Source organism: Pinus tabuliformis, chromosome 4_2, assembly GCF_031772625.1.
Source record: "Pinus tabuliformis cultivar Carrire ecotype Pingquan chromosome 4_2, CPIR1, whole genome shotgun sequence".
NCBI lineage: Eukaryota > Viridiplantae > Streptophyta > Pinopsida > Pinales > Pinaceae > Pinus > Pinus tabuliformis.
The window spans coordinates 137,022,410-137,042,360 of NC_142304.1; the positions used below are offsets into that span (position 1 = coordinate 137,022,410).

General features: G+C 38.1%; 1 protein-coding gene and 1 pseudogene across 2 annotated transcripts in view; one reads left to right on the forward strand and one right to left on the reverse strand.

Annotated features, from left to right (window-relative positions):
* Positions 1 to 1,538: 1,538 nt before the first annotated feature.
* On the reverse strand, positions 1,539 to 3,725 carry LOC149168600 (glutamate decarboxylase-like; annotated as a pseudogene).
* A 5,900-nt stretch (positions 3,726 to 9,625) lies between these two features.
* Positions 9,626 to 19,951, forward strand: part of LOC149168601 (TORTIFOLIA1-like protein 2) — a 116,017-nt gene continuing 105,691 nt past the window's right edge. For both annotated transcript variants that reach the window (XM_089428336.1, XM_089428337.1), the window contains exon 1: positions 9,626 to 10,729. In XM_089428336.1, the coding sequence (XP_089284462.1) occupies positions 10,097 to 10,729 (633 nt within the window). In that variant the 5' untranslated portion in view covers positions 9,626 to 10,096. The remainder of the gene's footprint in view (positions 10,730 to 19,951) is intronic.

Sequence of the window (19,951 nt, forward strand, 5' to 3'; positions counted from 1 at the left end):
CTACTCTTTTTTTGTTTATATATTGATAAATTGGAAGAGTGGCTAAATCTGCAAGGTGGGGATGGTGTTCGGTTGGGGGAGTTTGTGATAAAGCTTCTTTTATATGCTGATGACCTTGTATTGATTGCTAAATCAGCCCAGGGATTGCAGATGCACCTATATGTCCTTGAGCATTTTTGTAAAGTAATGGGGATGCAAGTCAATACCAACAAGACCAAAATAATGATTTTCTCAAATAAAAAGAAGCAGAGCTAGCATACGTTCTTCTTTGAAGGCAACATTCTTGAAGAAGTAAATGAATACAAGTACCTCAGGATTGATTTCAACAACAAGCTTAATTGGGAGCACTGCAGAAAGAAGATAATTTTAGGAGGGTGGAAAGCATTATATGCTCTTCAAAACAAATGTAGAGAGGCAGAGTTATGGGATTGGAAAACAATTAAAGTGTTTTTTGGGCTCTTAGTTTGTCCAGTGATATTATATGTGTGTGAATTGTGGGCTAGCAGCATCCCTGTCTAAAAAATGGAAGCAAGTTGAGAAAATCCAAAAATGCTTGATCATGAGCAATTTTAAAATAAAATTTTTGGTTTCTTATGAGATAATGTTGAGTGAAACAGGAGCAACTTCCATCGAAGCAATTTCTATGGTGTGTTTCATAAGGTATCTACAAATAATTGAGAAAATGGGAGAAGGTAGATGGCCTAAAGTTATCTTCAATGAAGGAATGAGTGAAATAAATAAATCATGGACGAGGCAAAACAACAACTGGATGCAAAATTGAAATATTTACCTCAATGCATGTCCCACAAACAACAAGGATTTAAAGAGTTTTGTTATGGAGAAGTTTCGTAAGTGTATATGGGGAAACTAGTTTGGTATAAATAAGAAGTACTATGTTCAAGAATTCAACCCCACTTGTGATCACCAACAAAAAGAATACATTGGAGCAGGCATTCCATGGAGAGAAAGGATTCTTATTGCTCCATTCAGAACTAACTCGCATCAGCTATGGTGCGAAACAAGTTGGTGGAAAAGACCTAAAGAAGCTTGGGAAGAAAGGGTGTGTACTTTTTGCATTTCTGGGGCATTGGAATCAGAAAAACATTACATTTTGGAATGTGATGCTTTCAGAGACATCATAAACAGTTACAAAAATATGTTAGCATCGGTTCCTTGGCATTGTCTTTTCAGTGAGGCGATTGTTAGAAGGTTGAGTCAGCTCATCATTAATATGATTAATAAGAGGATTGAATTGCAAAAGGAAAAAAGCAGGGAAGCTAATGGTCCCATAGACTATATCTAGTCTCGTGGACGTTAAAATTTCATTCCATCTCATTTCATTATGAGAGCTACAAAAGTCGTGCAAGCCACCAATAAACTCGCCTTTGACAAATCTCTCATATACAAAGACATCTACAGGTTGAATGGAATTAAAATAATGGTAATAGTTTCGACATGCATCGTGCAACGACCACGAGCACAACAAAACAAAAAATAATTTAATAACTTCAAACTTTTATCCATTTGAATGGGGCTCCTCAGCAAATATGATTGGCCTTATGCGCAACAAATTTCTTCCATGTCTTTACAACCTTGTGGGAGTTAATGATTTCATTGAACACAATAGAGGACTTGAACTTGGTAACATCTATACCTAGGTGTTTGACTTCTTTGAGCTCTGGATGGCCATCAACCAGAGACATAGTTACTTCCCTCACTATCTTTGAAGGAAGTGTGTCAAGTTCATGCGACACCTTCTCGATGTCATGAACAAGTCGTTCTGCCAAGATCTAGTTGAAATCTTCACGAACCACCACACGCAAAAGCTCCACCTCTTGTGTGTCGGGAGCCATGGTGTACGGCGACACGATCCAATCAAACCTTCTCAGGTGATCATAAATCTCATACTCATCATGCTTATGACTGTCCTTTAGCAAAAACTCCACTAGAGGGACACCGATCTCCTTCAACAGAATGTTGAACCATCAGGTCCTCACAAGACCATCTGCCATAGCCTTTGGGTTTGCCCCACATTTTCCCATGATATTCTGGTAGCCCTGTTCAAACAATTGAAAACCTGTCACATATTGTACATTCAAAGGGATTACAACTAAAATAAAAGTTTGAGACGTGGCAGTAAACCTCAAACCTTAGACGTATGAGTTGGTAATATTACACAATTATTTAGCTGTCTCCTGCAAGGTTACAAGATCAAAGGCTTTAATTCAAAGATACTTTCCCCAAATAAAACCTACAATATAAATCAAGGTCTTCCTGGTAATAAAAATTAATTATACCTTTGGAGAAATTGTGGATGAAGGTAGGTTGATTGACGCCCAAATAGTTGATGTGAAAGATGAGCTCCTCGGGGAGATCTTGCTTTGATCTCCAGATAACCCATCGATTCTGGCATAGACAAGATCATACTTGTGCCCATTGACGTTTATGCTCTTCACCAGTGGAAGTCGAAAACCCCATTCCAAATTAGGGTAAACGAACGGTGCAATAAATCTGTTGCTCGCCGCGTACACATGTATGGGCATGTCCCACATGCAAACCCACACACAATCAATGGAAAAGACCAGAGTTCATTTAAACCCACAACACACAATCACACCATTATGGTTTAAATCAATGAAGTCTATGTCACACATGATTGGATGAAGAGAACGTGCTGCAAGAAATACCCCAAATTAGCACATAAAAATCTTCAACCCCATGCCGAGAGTATCCTAGATTACCATGGCTTAGATGGATATAATATTCCTTAAGATTGTTAGGATATAATTGTTTATTAAACCCGTTCTAGATTATAACGACATTGAAAAATCTAAGGAGATTTGAAGACTCACCCTGTTTCCTTGTTTTTCTGGATGAGAAGATCATTCAACAACTTGACATCTTTGAACTCTCCATTGTAAGTGGAACCCAATATGGCTGCCACACAAATAGTGTTCTCGTCCACCATTTCAACAGCCTTAACACGATCAATAATATAGTAATCATTCCTCAATTTAACTTCCTTAAGCTCTACTTCAACACAACGAGCAAATTTCTCCCATCACACCTGTAATAGTTGCACATGGTCCTATGTAAATAAAATTGTCAAATCTAAGCAAAAATTCCCAATTTTCCCTACATTTGCAAAGTAAAATGAGGTGTAATCTAGGGTGGTCGATCCATCACCAATACACTCTACAATACTAGGTGCATTGAATATTTCTAGGTCAAACCCATCTAAATTTTTCAGCGTTTGGCGAAATACAAAGAGCCCTGATTATATTTGCATAGATTATGAAGTATAGATATATAACCTCAACTTCATCAAGCTCACTTTAAGGTTAAGATTCATATTAAACCAGAATCAAGATGGATTTGATTTTAATCTAACTAATATACAACATCCATGAATTTGGGCTTCTAATTGATATACGCAATCAATGTTGATATAAGATCATAATTTAGATGGGCTTGGGCTAATTGAAATGTGATAGAAGGTATCTATATATGGAGATTATTAATATTACCCGGAGATTTGCACCTGTCACAATGTTTGGCTTGTCATACGACTTCCCTTCAGCCTTGCGCTTGTTCTGTCATTTGCATTTGAATGCAAGGCCTGCCAACATGGTCTCCTATGAAGATCCAACCGTGCCCACACCAACAACTTCCTCTCCATCACCGAGTGGGGAATTAAACGTATTGGCTATAATGTTCACACATGGATTTTTTTCCAAATCCAGACACATGAAAGCACTTAACACTTTCGGATAAAGAGAGGGTCATATTTCATAACTAAGTGAAAGAGAGATTTGTATGGTTCAGTGAATGAGTTAGGTAGTTATGTGTAAATGGAGGAGACAATAGATCTAATGACCTAAAACATTTCAATCGTCCAACATTTGATTTGATGGTCTAGATAGGTACACCGTGGCAATTGAGAGAGTTGTTTTCAAAGGGAACACCTTACGGCGTAATTAAAAGAATACATAAATTATAAAATATTTGTATAGTTTAATTGTATGTAGTTTAACTAATAGATGAAATGATACTTTTGAAGGTATATTCCCTTGTTAATTTTAATGAAAATTTGGGAGATATTTTTGAAAACTTGAATTTAAATTATTTAATCTATAAAATTTAAGTGGTTTAAGGGATTTGTAGGACATTGGATTCATTTATGCATTAAAAATATATATTTTAAACAACAAAAAATCACAATTAAAGGAAGAAAAAGGAAAGAAATTATTTTAACCTCCACGAGGCTAAAGATAGCCTATGGGACAAATTGCTTCTTCATCTGCTTGATGTATTTGCCCCTTTTTCTGTGAGGCTTCAAAATAAATGCTCCCAGATTTTCGACAAACCCCTCGCTAAACATATTATCCCAAGAGCTAGCTGCGAGCATATCTGCATAACTTTCCTTGTTGTCTTTGAAGGCCTCACATTCTAAAATGAAATGTTTTTCTGATTCCACTTTTTCGGAAGAAAAAAAATGCATACTCTTTCCTCCCACACTTCCTTTGGCCTTTTCTAGCACCCTGTTTCACAACGAAGTTGATGAGAATTAGTTCTTAACTGAGCAAGAAGAATTTTGGCTCTCCAAGAGATATTGGCCTCTATGTATGTTTTTGGTTGATCACTATGAGTGGGATTAAACACTTCAATATAGTAATTTTCTTTCTTCCTAGCTCCTTATCCCAAGTACGCTTATGGAACTTATCCATAACAAAAGCTTTTATCTCTTTGTTGTTTATGGGACACACATTCAAGCAAATAGCCCATTTACTAAACCATTTGTTATTTCGCTACATCCAAGTTGTTTTTCTCTTGCATAATCTATCATTAAAGAGAACCTTAGGCCATCTACCATCTTCCATTTGCTCAATTTTTTTTAAATACCTTATGACTCGCAACATAACAATTGCTTCAATAGGAGCAGTCCCTGTTTCACTTAACAATATATCATAAGGAACTGCACTTTTAATCTTAAATTTGTTTGTAATCAAACGCTTATGAATTTTCCCAATTTGTCTCCACTGCATGTCGGATGTACTACTGGCTCATAGTTCACAACCATAGAGAATCACCAAAATCACTAGAAGCCCAAAAAGAGTTTGAGTGGTTTTCCAGTCCCATAACTCTGCCTCTCTACACCTATTTTGAAAAGCATAAAATGTTTTCCAACCCCCCAAAGTTCTTTTCTTTCTACAACCATTCCAACTTAGATTTTTGTTGAAGTCAATTCCAAGGTATTTAGAATCCACAATTTCTTCCAAAATGTTTCCTTCAAAGTAGAACTTATGCTGGTTATGTTTTCTTTTCTTAGAGAAGACCACTACTTTCGTTTTGTTGATATTGACTTGCATCCCCACACTTCTACAAAAATTCTCAAGGGATAGTAAGTGTTCTTGCAAACCAAGAGTCGATTTAGCAATCAAAATAAGGTCATCTACATACAAAAAAATCCTTATAACAAATTTTCCCAAATAGATACCATCACTCCCTTGCGAATTTAACCACTCCTCAAGTTTGTCGATATATAAACCAAAAAGGGTAGGAGACAGTGGGCAACCTTGCTTCACCCCGATATTGCTTCTAAAACTTTCAAAAATGCCTATTGAAGTTCTAATTTTTACTTTCACCTCTTCATACAACCTATGCACAATTGCTCTCAAATGTTTAGGAACTCCAAGTTCCTCCATTCTGTGTCAAAGCTTATCCCTTGGAACCAAGTCAAACGCTTTTCTGAAATCAACAAAGCAACAAAATACTTCTTCCTTTTTCTCCCAAACTTTTTCAATGATGTACCTTAAAGTTATTCAATGATCAACTGTGGCATGTTTAGGTCTAAAACCTGCTTGCCCTTTAGCACACTTATCTCTTTCTTTTGCCCACTTGCTAATTTTGTTTTCTAGCATGCTTCCAAATATCTTTGCAAACAAAGGGTTTATCATGATGGTCCTATAATTGGAGGGTTTATTGACGTCGCCGCTCTTGAAAAGAGGTATTGCCAGACTAGTTGTCCAATTTGTGGGGAGCCCTTGTTGCATGATGTTGAAGATTTATGTAATGTGAGGTGCAAGAATATATGAGCCCCAATTTAGATATTCTGCTTGGATTTTAGCTAAGTCTTTTGCTTCCAACACCCAACTTCTTGATACCCATCTCTACCTCTTGTACCGTGAAGAGTTTAATATCAGTGTTGACCAAGGGGGGAGGGTCAACGTTGGGAACCTGCGCATAGAGCTGTCTTGCATAGTCAAACCATTTAGAAGCTGTAATATTATTTCCAATTTTGCATTCCTCGTCAAACCAAGCATTAACCGGAAAGCAATTTGTTTTAGACTTCTTAAGTTTTGCTCTTTTGCACTTTGCAAGTGCACATTGAATTAAATGTGTTAATTCATGAATACTAAGGGTGTGAATTGTAATTTTCTCCTTCTCGAAGAGCCTCTCTAGCTTCATTTTGAAGCTATTACAATTTTCAGGGGTCAAAAGAATTCTGCCCTATGGGAGATTTTGTTGGACATGCTAAATTTTTTACTCTAATTGTTTTTTCCAATCCAAGAGAAACATAAATAAATTGGCTTGTGATCTGATTTCAAGTCCCACAACTGATCTCCAATCAAAACGTCCTCCATTTTCTCACACAAACCATGCGAGCAAATTACATAATCTACCACACTTGCTCCATTGTAATTATTGTAAGTGAAGTTACTGGACTTTACCCATATAGTCAAGCCACTACAAATGACTAAATCAAAGGTCCCACATAGAGTAAGCAATTGTTCACCAAAGAGATTGCAGCCCTTGTCCTCTGAAATTCTTCCCCACTGATGATTACTTTCTTCTATAAGCCAAATAGGGTCACAATCATCTTTACAACAAAGAATGCTAGCTTGCTCACTTGCAGTTCTAACATTGAAATCAACCACTATAAGGACTTCACCTAGTTGCGAATATGTTGCAATGTCTGCTTTTAAGGATGCAAACGGATCTTTGTGGTCAAGCCCTCTACCTTTGTAGATTTTTAAAACCTGCGACGCAAAATAACATGTTGCAATTTTGATGTGGTTTCCATTTTCTGATATTTTGAACCAAATGAATTGCTTATTTGAGTCTTCTTTTTCTAACTGAACGAGACGACCTTCTTTCTCCCTTACTAAAACCATGATACCCCCGTGTCCTTTGCCATTCCCTGCTGCCTTGTTCCACACTGCCATGTTCCAATATCCTTCAAACAGAGGTGTCTTGTGCCCTTCATGCTCATGTGTTTTTATGAGGCAACTTATGTCTCTATCTTTCGCAATATGCCCTCACCCAAGTCCTCATCTCCATGGGTAACCTCTACAGTTCCAACAAAGTAATATTAAGGAAACCTGGGTATGACTTGATTGCTATTTATTTTGACATGCAAGACTCACATTTGAATCTTTGTCCCTGCTTTCCCATACTGACCTTGCTTTCTGATTTCTTGTTGAAGAATTTGTTGCCTCTTCTTTATTACCATCTTGCTGCTCTATTTTGGAAGGAGGTCCAAATAGCTCTGTCACAACTTTTCCTTTATAAATCCATGCTCTCTTGCCTTCATCTCTTGTTGTCCTAACCTTTAAAATTTCCTCCCTTCTTTCCTCTTGTTGTTTTACAGTTAAATCTTCTTCTAGGAAAAAACGAGAACCCCTCAAGAGATGTTTTTTTGCTTAGAATGATATATTTATCACACAAGCTAGGCATAATGACTTTCACGGGCCTGGCTCTCTCCTCGTTAAACTTACCCACCCTCCATGCTTGGCATATTTGTCTTTTCCATAACAACTTGTCTTTCAAGAAGTCTCTTGCAAGGTCAAGCGTACATTCATTTTTCCCATAGTCTTTCACCCCTTTAATAATTATGTTTGTTGCCCTATTTTGTCTTTCCTTGCCTTCACTATCTTGCATGTTGTCAACCTGAATATTTGTTTCTCCTTTTTTATTAGCAGAATTGCTAATAAATTGAGCCCAAGTTTTGGAAACTTTGTTGGAATCTCCTTTATTTTCTTCTTTTACGTTCTCTTCATGGTTTTTTATTTGGGCAATCATTTTCCCTTTATCTTGGGATGATTTCACATTCACCACATTTGTACTTTCCATTACAGATTTCTTTATGTTTTGCACATCTGCCTTCATGCGTTGCCTATTAGGAGAGCTTCCTGTAGCAATGCCACTTGTTCTTTTAAAACTTTATTGCTTTATGATAAAGCCTTGTTCTCAACTGTATTATATGAATTTTATGATCTCTTTCATGCCCTTTAGCTTCTAAAACTTCCAACCTTTGTTTTGCATTTAACAATTCTTTCACATAAAGATCAGATGACTAGGTGAGAGGTGTGGATGTGGGAATATATAAGGCAGAATCATCAATGAATTTTCCTCTGGACTTCTTGTTGCCACGTGCTTGTAGAGGAGACTTGTTTGAGTGCTTTTTGCGAAGGGCTCGAGTACTTTTCTTTTTAGACCGTTTCTTCCTTGTTTGCTCCCATTTTAGACGGGTTATTCTTCATTTTAAAATGCTCCGATATTGTTTGGCATTGACCCAAACCCACTTCCCAGCTTTGGCGGATGAGGCAATTTTCACTTGTCCTAAATCATTTGTCTCCACATGTTCTGAAATTTCTTGTTCCTTTGTCATGTTTGAATGCATTTGTCGTCCAACCTGTTTTGAGAAATATGTAGGTCTATAAAATGCCAAGATTACTTCGCACTACTCCCTGCTGTTCAGGTTATCGCTGCTCCTTGCTCGTTGCTCAATACTTCTGCTGCATAAAAGCTCCCTGCTCTCACACTATTCACTGCTCGCTGCTCTCACTGCTGACCACACTGCTCACACTGCTTTGCTCACATTGCTCGGACAACTATACTAACAATACTACTCGAAAGGGATTAGGTTATTCTAGAAACACTTGGTCATATGGAGGTTTGACTGCTTGCTTGTTTGCCTGCCAACCATTGAATAAATCCTCGGATTATGCCTAACAACTTGAATTCAGAGATTGCAGGTCCGGAACCCTTGGAGTAAGTATCATTTTATTTATTTCTTCAAGAATTGTCGTCCCGTGTAATCTCCTTGATTGAGGATTTGAACGATGAGCTCGCAAACAAATCACTTACGTTGAGTGATCTCAATTTAAATTATTTAATTTGTAAAATTGAAATAGCTTAATTTTTTTAAGACACTAAATTCAATTATGTATAAACAAATATATTTTAAATAAAAAAAATCACAATTAAGTTTAAATTATTTAATTTGTAAAATTTAAGTAACACACAAAATATTACAAAACACAAAATCTAACTATGTATTAAAAATATATTTTAAACAACAAAAAATTACAATCTCATTTAAAAAACAAAAAATTACAATCTTAGTGACCAAAATTGCAACTAAAAACACCATTTGATTTACAAATTAGACTGCACCCGTCACCGCTGTACAATGATGTATTTGTTTGAAATGTGCCCCCATTATCCAATGTATTTGTTTGGGTAATCGATCGTGGCATCAACTTCTTCCAAGCACGTTGTCCTCTCCTTGGAAGACCAAGAGGGGATAAAGGGAAAGCATGAGCAATTATCAAGGGTCCGCGTGGCATGAGCTTCACTAATAATTTCAAATTCCACAACATGGTGAGAAGCCCGCGCCCACCACACTAAAAAAACGAGACGCCCACCACTGACCATTCATTGCGATGTATGGGTAGAAGGGAGCCAATGTCATACTCGCTGGTCTCTGTTTTACGGGGAAAGATATGGGGGGCTTGCTCTGCCTTCGAGGCAAAATTTGAATTTGAATTTGAATTTTGATCTTGGTGCACGGCCTTTCCCTTTTGCCTCCAGGCAACAAACAAACAGACTTCATCTCATCTTCTTCAGAGCATTTACAGTTGCGTAAGTCGCATCATTCAGTGGGAAGGGAGCAAAGGCAAGGGCCTTTCAAAGATATATTCAAGAATTTGAAAACTTTTCGTAGCATCTACTGCTCTGAACCAGACACAGTGGAATTGGGTGTGTGGCGAAGATGGAAAATTGAAAGAGGTAAAGCTGAAGCTCACATTCAATGGCGCAGAAAAGTAGCAGAGCGATCAAGAGAAATGCTTTGGAGCTCAAACAGCGAGTGATTGTGGTCCTGAACAAGTTGGGCGACCGCGACACGTACCAGATTGCAGCAGAAGAGCTAGGAAGAATTGCACAAACATTAGGTCCGGAAGAATTGGGTCCATTCCTGTCTTGTTTATTTGAGACGGACTCTCAGCAGAAGAGCAGTGTCCGGCGAGAATGTGTTAAAGTGTTTGCAACTCTGGGTGATGCCCATGGCGAAGTTTTGGGTCCTCATCTACCGAAGATGGTGGGGAACATAATCCGGCGTTTAAAGGATCCTCACTCCGACTCCAGTGTACGTGATGCCTGTGTTGATGCTATGGGGGCTTTAGCTTCCTCACGTGTAGATGCCATGGGGGTTTTTGTGAGGCCCTTGCTTGAGGCTTTAGGCGAGCAGAACCGCCAACTCCAGACTGCGTCTGCATTGTGTCTGGCCCGGGTCATTCAAGCCACTGCTGCTTCCTCGGCCCCCTCCCACTTGTTACCAGCATTGCACAACAAGACTTTGCTTCGGATTTTGAAATTGCTCTCTAATAACAGCTTTTCACCAAATGCCGCGGCTTTGCTTTCGGTGATTGCCAGCATCGTTCAGGTCGGATTGAATTTTTTTCCTATTTATTCTAATCGAGTTACTACCTCTATGTACCTTCCATGTTTTCATATGGTTTTCATGTTGTTTTAATGTTAGGATCACCTAATATCCAGAGAAGTGGAAGAAGTGGTTGTGTTTAAAGAGATAGTTGCTTAAAAGGGCAAATAAGAAAAATTAACATTGATGTTTCTTCTTTTAAATAGGTTATATTAGGGATAAATACCATGAAAATTATGAGTTTGAACCCTAAACCCCAAAACTACCAATAAGTTAATAAACTCAAGTTTACTTGAATTACCCTAACATTTAATTACTCAACATAAAAACCATAGGTTCAAACCTGAAATCCAAAACCACCAATAACTTAACCAAGTCAAATTTATTCAAACTACCCTAACATTTAATCATTTACTTATTTAATGGTCACTTTCCTACATTCTTATCTTATGACACTTTATATTGTACTGTGGTTTATTTTGAATCTGCAAGACATCTGCTGCTTTTGAGTATCTCAAAGGTACATCATGATAAAATGCCTTAGCATGTAAAGTTCTAATTCCTTTCTGTGTCCCAAATTTGCGTCCAACTCTATGGATTTGCCTTTTGATTTTTAGTCTGAAATACACCAGAAAAGATGTATGTAAGTAATGAAAATCGATATATGGATTTGCCTTCTGATTTTTAGTCTGGAATACACCAGAAAAGATGCATGTAAGTAATGAAAATCGAATATGGATGCATCGAAGGAACCTGTTTTAGCAACAGTGCATATCCTTTCATGATATGCTTCTTCTCAGAGATGGCATGACAGAGGATGAGTTTTAAACATGTTTCGATAATATAACCTCTATCTATGGCCCTCCATAATTACAGTCATTGAAGGCGTTTCTTCAACATTGGAAGGCTACTATATTCGACAAAGGTTAAGGTCTTTAAGGTCGATTCTGTTTGTTTGTTTAGTTCAGGTGTTTGATAGGCTTTTGACATAGTAACTTTAATGTTGAATGAACATTCTACAATATGCACAGTTTTTGCCAGGGTGACTCTGTAACGGTTCTAACACAAACAGCTGTTACTGTTCCAACAGCCCTGTTATGGGAGGAGCTATAATTACTACAAGTGTCTGCAACAACTTTTGATTCTACCTGAATTTGTGATGATGTATTTGCTGATTCCAGGCTCCTAGTTACATCTGTGGTTGGTATAGGTATATATTTGTCCGAACATGGTGGAGTCTGTGCGCTTACAATGTTTTTCTATTTGATTAAAATATGAAAAGGGCTTTCTGTTGGTATGGGTTTCCTCTTTGTGGGCTCTTTTTTTACGTGTTATTCTAGTTTCACGGTCCACTATCATTTATTTAAACATGGTATTAGAGCCATAGGCTTCAGTTCCCATATCTGAGTAAAGTTTGTAAGGGAGAGCACAAACTGAGTTAAGATTGAAGAAAGCCATAGTTGTAACAGTTTGAGAGTTAGAAGCTGGTAGAATGGTTTGAGCGCACATGTTTCAATGTTTGGAAGCACTGTATGAGGTTGTTATTAATGGAAAACAACTTGATCGTGATTGTAGAAGGCAAGGAACAAAGACGACTACGGGATAAGCTGAAATTAAGAAGTGGGAAAACAAGGACAGAAAAGTTCATGTTTGCGTCATTTTAAATTTGCTTGTCAACATGATTTTGCATGCGTGTGTCACAATAACATAAAAAAAGTTGTCAGAAGAAAGAAAAATTTCCACGTGGAGATGCAAGAGTCACAGAGAATGATAGGTAATATTAAGTAGTTCAAATCCCTTCCGGAGCAGTTGGTAGCATGCAACTCAAAAGTTTTCATATCAAAATGTCATGATTGCACTCCTTGGAAGTAGCTTTGGAGCTCAATCTAGTTAGATTTTTCAGAAGGTATGCCCGACCTTTTCGCAAGAAGTTATGCGAACAATTGTCTGATTGAACCACAAGGGGAACCTAAAGCTTGCATCACGGAACTCAAAAGTTTCATATCAAGATGTCATAATTACACTCCTTGGAAGTTGTCTTTTTTGAAAATGGTAGAGAGGGAAGGTCTTCTCTGTGCGTGTGCCTTAGCCAGAGAAAGACCACGATCAGCCTTCCTTTTACCATGGACGAGTTCATGGAGTTGGAGAATTCATGCGTAGTGTTGGAGGACCAGTTATGAAGATCCTTCCTTTGGTTTGACTACAAATCGATTGGCAGTTATAAATTTAGATAAGACGAGTTGGGAGCTTCAATTTCTAATTGAAGCAAGGACGAGTTAGAGACAAGTTAACAAGTCAAACAAGTCAAGTTAGAGACAAGTTAAACTCAATTAACAAGTCAATCACAACTGGTGTTCTAAATTCGTACTCGCTAATTTTAGCATGGATTAAGCCTATAAAGAAGGGACGAAGGCATAAATTTATTCGTTCTTGTATGCACGAGGTTGTGAGTGTATGAGCCTTGTTGAGATTGCGTACTCTGGAGTAGCCAATACACTGTGATAGAGAGACTTCTTGCTGCCAGATTTACACTAGGTTGTAGCCAATACACTGTGATAGAGAGACTTCTTGCTGCCAGATTTACACTAGGTTGTAGGAGTTTTCCCTAAATAATAGGGGCTAAGATTGCGCTAAGAAATAGGAGATCTCCTGCGCAAGGGAAAAGGGCCAGACTGCAAGCAAGAGCAGGCGCTGATAGGTTGCAGGGTGTGCCCAACTAGTATAGCAGAGAACATGTGTGTTCTCAGTGTCATTATTTGCTTTGTAAGAAATCTGATTGCTTAGAACTCTATCAATAAAATTCTACAAGAAGGAGAAGGTTTTCCCAGCTGGGTTTCCCTAGAAAAATTGGTCTCTTGTGCAACTATGTTTTTATCTATGTGATTATTCCATTGCTTATGTGTGTTGAGAAATTTTATGTCTTGGTGAAAAGATTTTGGTTTCAGTTTGTAGTTGCCATTAGTTTCAAATTGTTCATTCAAGCAGTTGTAGAATTTTCGTGGAAATTCAACAACGTTGGAACTCAATCTAGTTTGTTTTTTCAAAAGGTATGCCCAATCCTTTCACAAGAAGTCATGTGAACAATTGTTTGATTGAATCACAAAGAGAACCTCAAGCTTGTATTCATTAGTTGGAAAAGGTAAAGAAAAGGAAAAGGCAATGCATGCCAACTACAAAACAAACCCAAGAAATGTCAAGGTGCCAAGAGGAATAACACAGTGATGTGAAAATCGTGATTAAATTGTAATTTTTTCCGTGTGACAATTTAATCAGGCGATTTTTTTCCAAAATGGAAAAATTGCAATAAAATCGTAAAAATTGCCAAAAAATCGTAAAAATCACTGAAAAATCGTGAAAAAAATCACAATAAAATCGTGGTAAAATCATAAAAATCACCAAAAAATCATGGATGCTTTAGATAATAAACTGGAAAATTTTTGTTTGTTTATTTTTTTGTTTTTTGCCCCGATGTTTTACTGTTTTTTTTCCCAATTTTTACGATTTTTTCCTTTTTTCGGACCCTTGCCGATTTTATCCCGATTGCAATTTTCGCAACATTGACTCAAAGATTAATAAGTGTTATCATTGCTAAGATTATTATCTTAGTCATTGTTATACTCTCATGGGTGTAGATGGAAACAATTTTTTAAAATTTGGATATAGCCTTAGAATTGATTGAGGGTCACTTTGGACTTCACTAGGACTAGGCTTGGAATTAGAGCAATTTGAATTTTATAACTCGATTTACTAAAAAATACATAAAATATTAAAATTTTAATGATTGTTTTTTGAAGATTCCAAAGCATTAGAGACAAATGCTCAATGAGAGAGGCGTGATGCAAATAGTAGGGGGGCTAGGATCTCTATGTAGTTTGTTTTTAGGGTGATAAAATTTAGGGTTTATGTAATTTAAAAAAATGAACTTTTCTTCAAATTATGCCTTGAGGTGAGGAAACACATCGACTTCGTTGAGTAGGTACAAACTTGGTTGAGTTGGATTGATTTGTTACTAAATCAATTGAGTCATACATCAACTTGGTTAGTTTGATATCAAATTATGAGTTGGTATGGTTTTGGGTCAACTCATTCAACTTGACCAAATCTAAGTTTGATTTGATCAATTTTTAAATCAAGCTGTGTACAAGTGCCAGAGGTATCTTTGGAAGCTATAATTCATGCGGTGAATGTATAGAAACGATATATGTTGTAGGAAACGAGTGAATTTTAGACTAATGTTGTAGGAGACGACCCCCAACCTAGCATACCCATATCGTAAACTTGTCGAAATGTGATTGAAATGTTGTTAGCCATATTGTGATATCCCCATTAAATAATTTTGCTAAGCATATATCATTTTTGCAATTTTGACATTAGGAGGAAATTTTGATGTGTAGATATTTAGGAAAAGTGGGTTAAGTAGACCCCACTTGATTTTTGGAGACTAAGGAGGCCATGCGCATTAGAGAAAAAGGGAAAAATTATTTTGTTAGTGGAATGTAGGGGCCACAAGGGAGGAGTTTGAACCACAAGAGGAAATTCACACAGGAGCGAGGAAATGAAAGAGAAGGTTCGAGCTAGTGGAGAATGGAGCCCACCAAGGGAGAAGAGACCAACACTTATAAATAACACAAGGAGGTACACATTTTTCATCCTTTTTTTGCCTATCTACCATATGTAAATTGAACTCTCTTGGAGTTGTTTAGCACAAGAATTCCATGCGGAAATTCCACCCCCATTTTGGAGAACTTTGAGTGTCTCCCTAGTGAAGGAAATTGGAGTCCAATTCAGGGCTTCCCTTGAGTTTTATTGCTGGATTTTACCTAGTTTTGCGCTCTCCTTGGGTGCAGAGGTAGTTCGTGACATATAGTTTGCAGTTGCTAGAGTTGGATTGGAGATTTGAGCTTTTGCAGGAGGTTTCCTTGCCTTGAGACCGAGATTTTAGTACCATTTTGCATGGCTTGGAGGGCTGAATTTCCTTCATTTTTGTAGTGCGTAGAGCTCACTGGATAAAACTTGCGCAATAGTGAGGGACAACTTGTTTTCAGAGGAGTTTTAGGTTGTAGAAAAAGCTAATTTTGAGGGAAGAATTTGTGTGTAATTTGGTGGCTCTTCAACAGTGGATTTGGGCAGGATTGAGCAGAGCATCTCCAGCAGTGGGCAAAATCTACTAGGTGGTAGGGAGAACAATTCACACTTTTTGGGGTCACCTAGGTCAATGGGAATTAGGTGAAACCCTTTTTGGGGTTTTGTGGGTTTGGGGCAAGGAGATCAAAGATAAATTTGCGAAATTTTCTGAGCAATTTTGAGGGTAGAAACTTTAGTTTCATTCCAATCACAGTTGTAAAATTTTATGGGCAATGCAAGTTACCGGTTTGGGCCATTTTTAGCATTTGGTCTACACATTTCCACTTGGGTTTTGCATTACTTGCAATAGCAAGCCTAGGTTCTATTGCTCTTACTCTATTGTGCCCAATGTCCAATAATATTAATAAAATGGCTCAGATTTCTTACCCAAATTTCTTGGTTTACTGATTGTGCATGCATGTTTCAATTTTTTTGTTGTTGTAGCTTGGTTCATGTTCTTGATTTTTACTGTTATTCCTAGTTGGAATATTACAATGGTATCAAGCACGTTCTTGGTCAGCTGTGGGCAAAATAGCAAGTGATGCCACTGAAGTACCAAGGAGTAGTGTTTCACAGAGGCAAAGACAGAGGCAGAGGGGAAGAGCATGACCCCTTTTCAAATAAAGAGCTTGAGCATGTCAGGGAGCACATGTAGGACCAGAAAGGCAATGAGCAACCTAGACAAAATGGTCAAAATCAATTTTTAGAGGAGTTGATGAGGTAGAACCAACAATTGATGAGGCAGAATAAACAAGTTTTAGAGATGATGCAGCAGATGATGGGGATGCAAATACAAAACTAACAGGGTCAACTCAACAACGAAGAAGGTGGTTTCAGAATATGAGAAGGGAGCCATGCACATGCACGCGCAATGCAGTGTAACAACATCCACACATATAGATAGACTAGCCGCCCTACCATGCCTCACTTTTTGGATGAACCAGAGAGGGAGAGAGTTGGACACTTTTGTAGACTCGATGAGGTCCTTTGGAGATGGGATTGATGAGTATGATGTGTTGGAACCTAGGATCAGGAGGGTTTTAACTTTAATCCTTTAGAGACTTTTGTCATCTAAAGGAGAAGCACAAATCAAGAGAAGGAACATCATCTAGAGGGGGTTAGCAAAATTAGAACCAGGATACTCAAAAGTTGGCAAGGAAAAATACACTCTCGAACTTTGATGGATCAACCAGGAGCTCGACAAGGTCTTGGATACAAACTCTAGACACCTATCATCTCCATTTGAACCCCATGTGGGAGACAAATGCTATTGGATTCGCCACTCTGCACTTGGATGGAGATGCGCAGGAGTGGTGGTACCATGCGTTGGTTATGTCGGGGCATGCCAACATCACATCCTACACTGGGTTCATGAGGAGGCTTGTTGAAAGATTTGATCGGAAGGACCCTAAGCTATACTTCTAGGAGCTAGCTAATTTGAGACAGATAGGCAACGTTGAGGCATATATGGCAGAGTTTCAGAGATTACCAGTGATGGTATTTGATATCTCGGAGTCGAGGTTGATCATGGTATTCATTGAGGGGTTAGTAGAACCATTGCGTGGTTGGGTGAGAGCTTACATGCCCGTGCCTTTGAAGGATGCTATTAACAGGACCAAATATATGCTTGATGTAGTCCCTAAGATGAGAGAACCAGTGCCTTCTAGACCTACCTTTCCTCAGAAAGGTAAGGACATTAGACCTCCTTAGAAGTGTGAAAATCTGGAAATTCCAAATCCTATTGCAGCAACTAATAATATTTATACATACATTGCAGTCTTCACAAATTAATTACTGCGGAAAAAATTGTAAGGAAAATACTAGCACAACAATAACATATTAACATAGTTATTTTTGGACAATTGTCCCCGGAAAAACCCAATGTGGGAAAACTGGTGCAACAGATGAGGGTCTCTTTTATTATTCTTCAGCAAAATCTCATGTACAATCTACGGGTAGCAGAATAGAAAACAGAATCACTGAGAGAATTTTTACAAACAAGTTTCTCCACTCCACAACGAATTTTTGACGCTTGAGAGGACCTATTGCCCTCATGCTAGCCACACTACATCACCCTCTGCGTAGTGACTGCACTCTCCCTGTGTCACTGCCTTTGCGTTGGTGATCTGCATCCCTCTTTTGCGTTGCTTCTTCCTTTTGTTTTCTTCACTTTCAGCTATTGCTGATACCCTCTCTCTCTCATCTGCAACTCACCCTTTGATTCGATTTCCTCTTGTCGAACTTCAACTAGTGAGAAAATCGATCTACTTGGGCAACTAAGTATTTGCCTGGTGTATTTTTCAAATGCCCATCGAAGTCCTTATAATCTTCTCGTTGAATAATCAACGACCCAAATTAAATTCTAATCAATGGCTCAGATCATATTGATTCGACCTTTGGCTTTTTCTAGACGATTCACACCCAGTTTTATCAATACCCTTTAATTATTTTAATTTCCTAAGTTTAGACTTATGCATCCATTAAAAATAATTAATTATTTTAATAAAATTGTCTCTGGGTGGAATTTCCCAAAACGATTTTTGGGTATTCTAGAATACATGTGTCCTAGCCTCCCTGCAAATTTTGAGGCTTAGAGCACATCCGATGTTACTAGAAATCAACACACCCTCTTAGCGAGGAATGTGCTCTAGTAATGCAACCTGCTGAAGCATCACCCTGACTCTATATCATCTCCCTCTGTGCTCTTGATGTCTGACATCACTGTCCACCAACTATTGTGCAAATGTTGCATCTGTGCTGTTTCTATCCTAGCATACGGCTGTCAACTACCGCATTTGGACTGCAACTCCCTCTCATTTGCTGTTGCTGCAACTAAGAAACCATTTGTTTCTGCTATTGAAACAGGTTCTCTACCATCCCCATCTGCTCCCTGAATTGGACGAACTTAGCTCTTCTTATAGCCTTTGTGAGTATGTCTGCTACTTGATCTCCTGTGGTGACATACTACAGTTGTACTACCCCATGCTGAACACAATCACTGATAAAGTGACATCGGATATCAATGTGTTTCGAATGATCATGAAATACTGGATTCTCAGAGAGTTTGATACAACTCTGATTATCGCAGTAAACACTGGTTGCTTCCATCCTCTTCCTGAACAAACTCACAGGCAATTTTCTAAGCCATATCGCTTTGCACGTAGTTGTGCTGGCAGCCATATATTCTACTTTTGCTGAGCTCAGAGCTACCGACTTCTGCTTCTTGTTGCACTAAGAGATCATTCCTGATCCAACGCTAAAGCAATAACTAGAGGTACTTTTTTGGTCTACTGAACTACCTACCCAATTTGCATATGTGAATCTGCACAATCTGATGTCGTCTCCTTGGGTGTATTTCAACCCATATCCGATCGTTCCACCCACATATTTAAGAATGTGCCTAGCTGTTGCCTAATGTACCCTTGACGGCTCCACCATGAACTGATTAAGGGTGTTGACAACGAAACAAATGTCTGGCCTAGTGTTGACCATATACATGAGCGGCCCAATGAGCAGCGTGTACAAGGTGAGGTCCACTTTCTTGTCTCTTGATGCATCTATTTTCTTCCAGTTGGTGATCATAAGCCATGGGCCGACAATCTTGCATTCTAAATCTCTTCAGATACTCTATAGCATATCTTCCTTGCCCAAGGAAGATCTCCCCATTCTTCTGCCAAACTTCGAACCCTAGAAATTAATGTATAAACCCCATATCCTTCATGTCGAATTCTGCTTCAAGATTCTTCTTGTAATCCTTTATGAGCCCATATTACCTTATTAGAAATAAGTCATCCGTGAAAATTCCTAAACCGGAATCCCTATTGCAATAATTGATGAAATTTCTCCTACTTGTTAGATTTACATGAACAAGTTATTTGTAGTTTCCTATGACAAATATTGAAATAGATACACTGTAGCCTTCACTTAATTAATTTATATGCGGAAACAATAAACTGAGCAAGAAAGAAAATACAACACAATTGACATTGTTATTTTTGGTCAAATGTCCTCGGAAAAACCTAATGTGGGAAAACCGGTGGTGCAGCTATGAGGGTTTTATATTATTAAGTAGTAGTTTCTGAATACAACTCTGGATGCCCT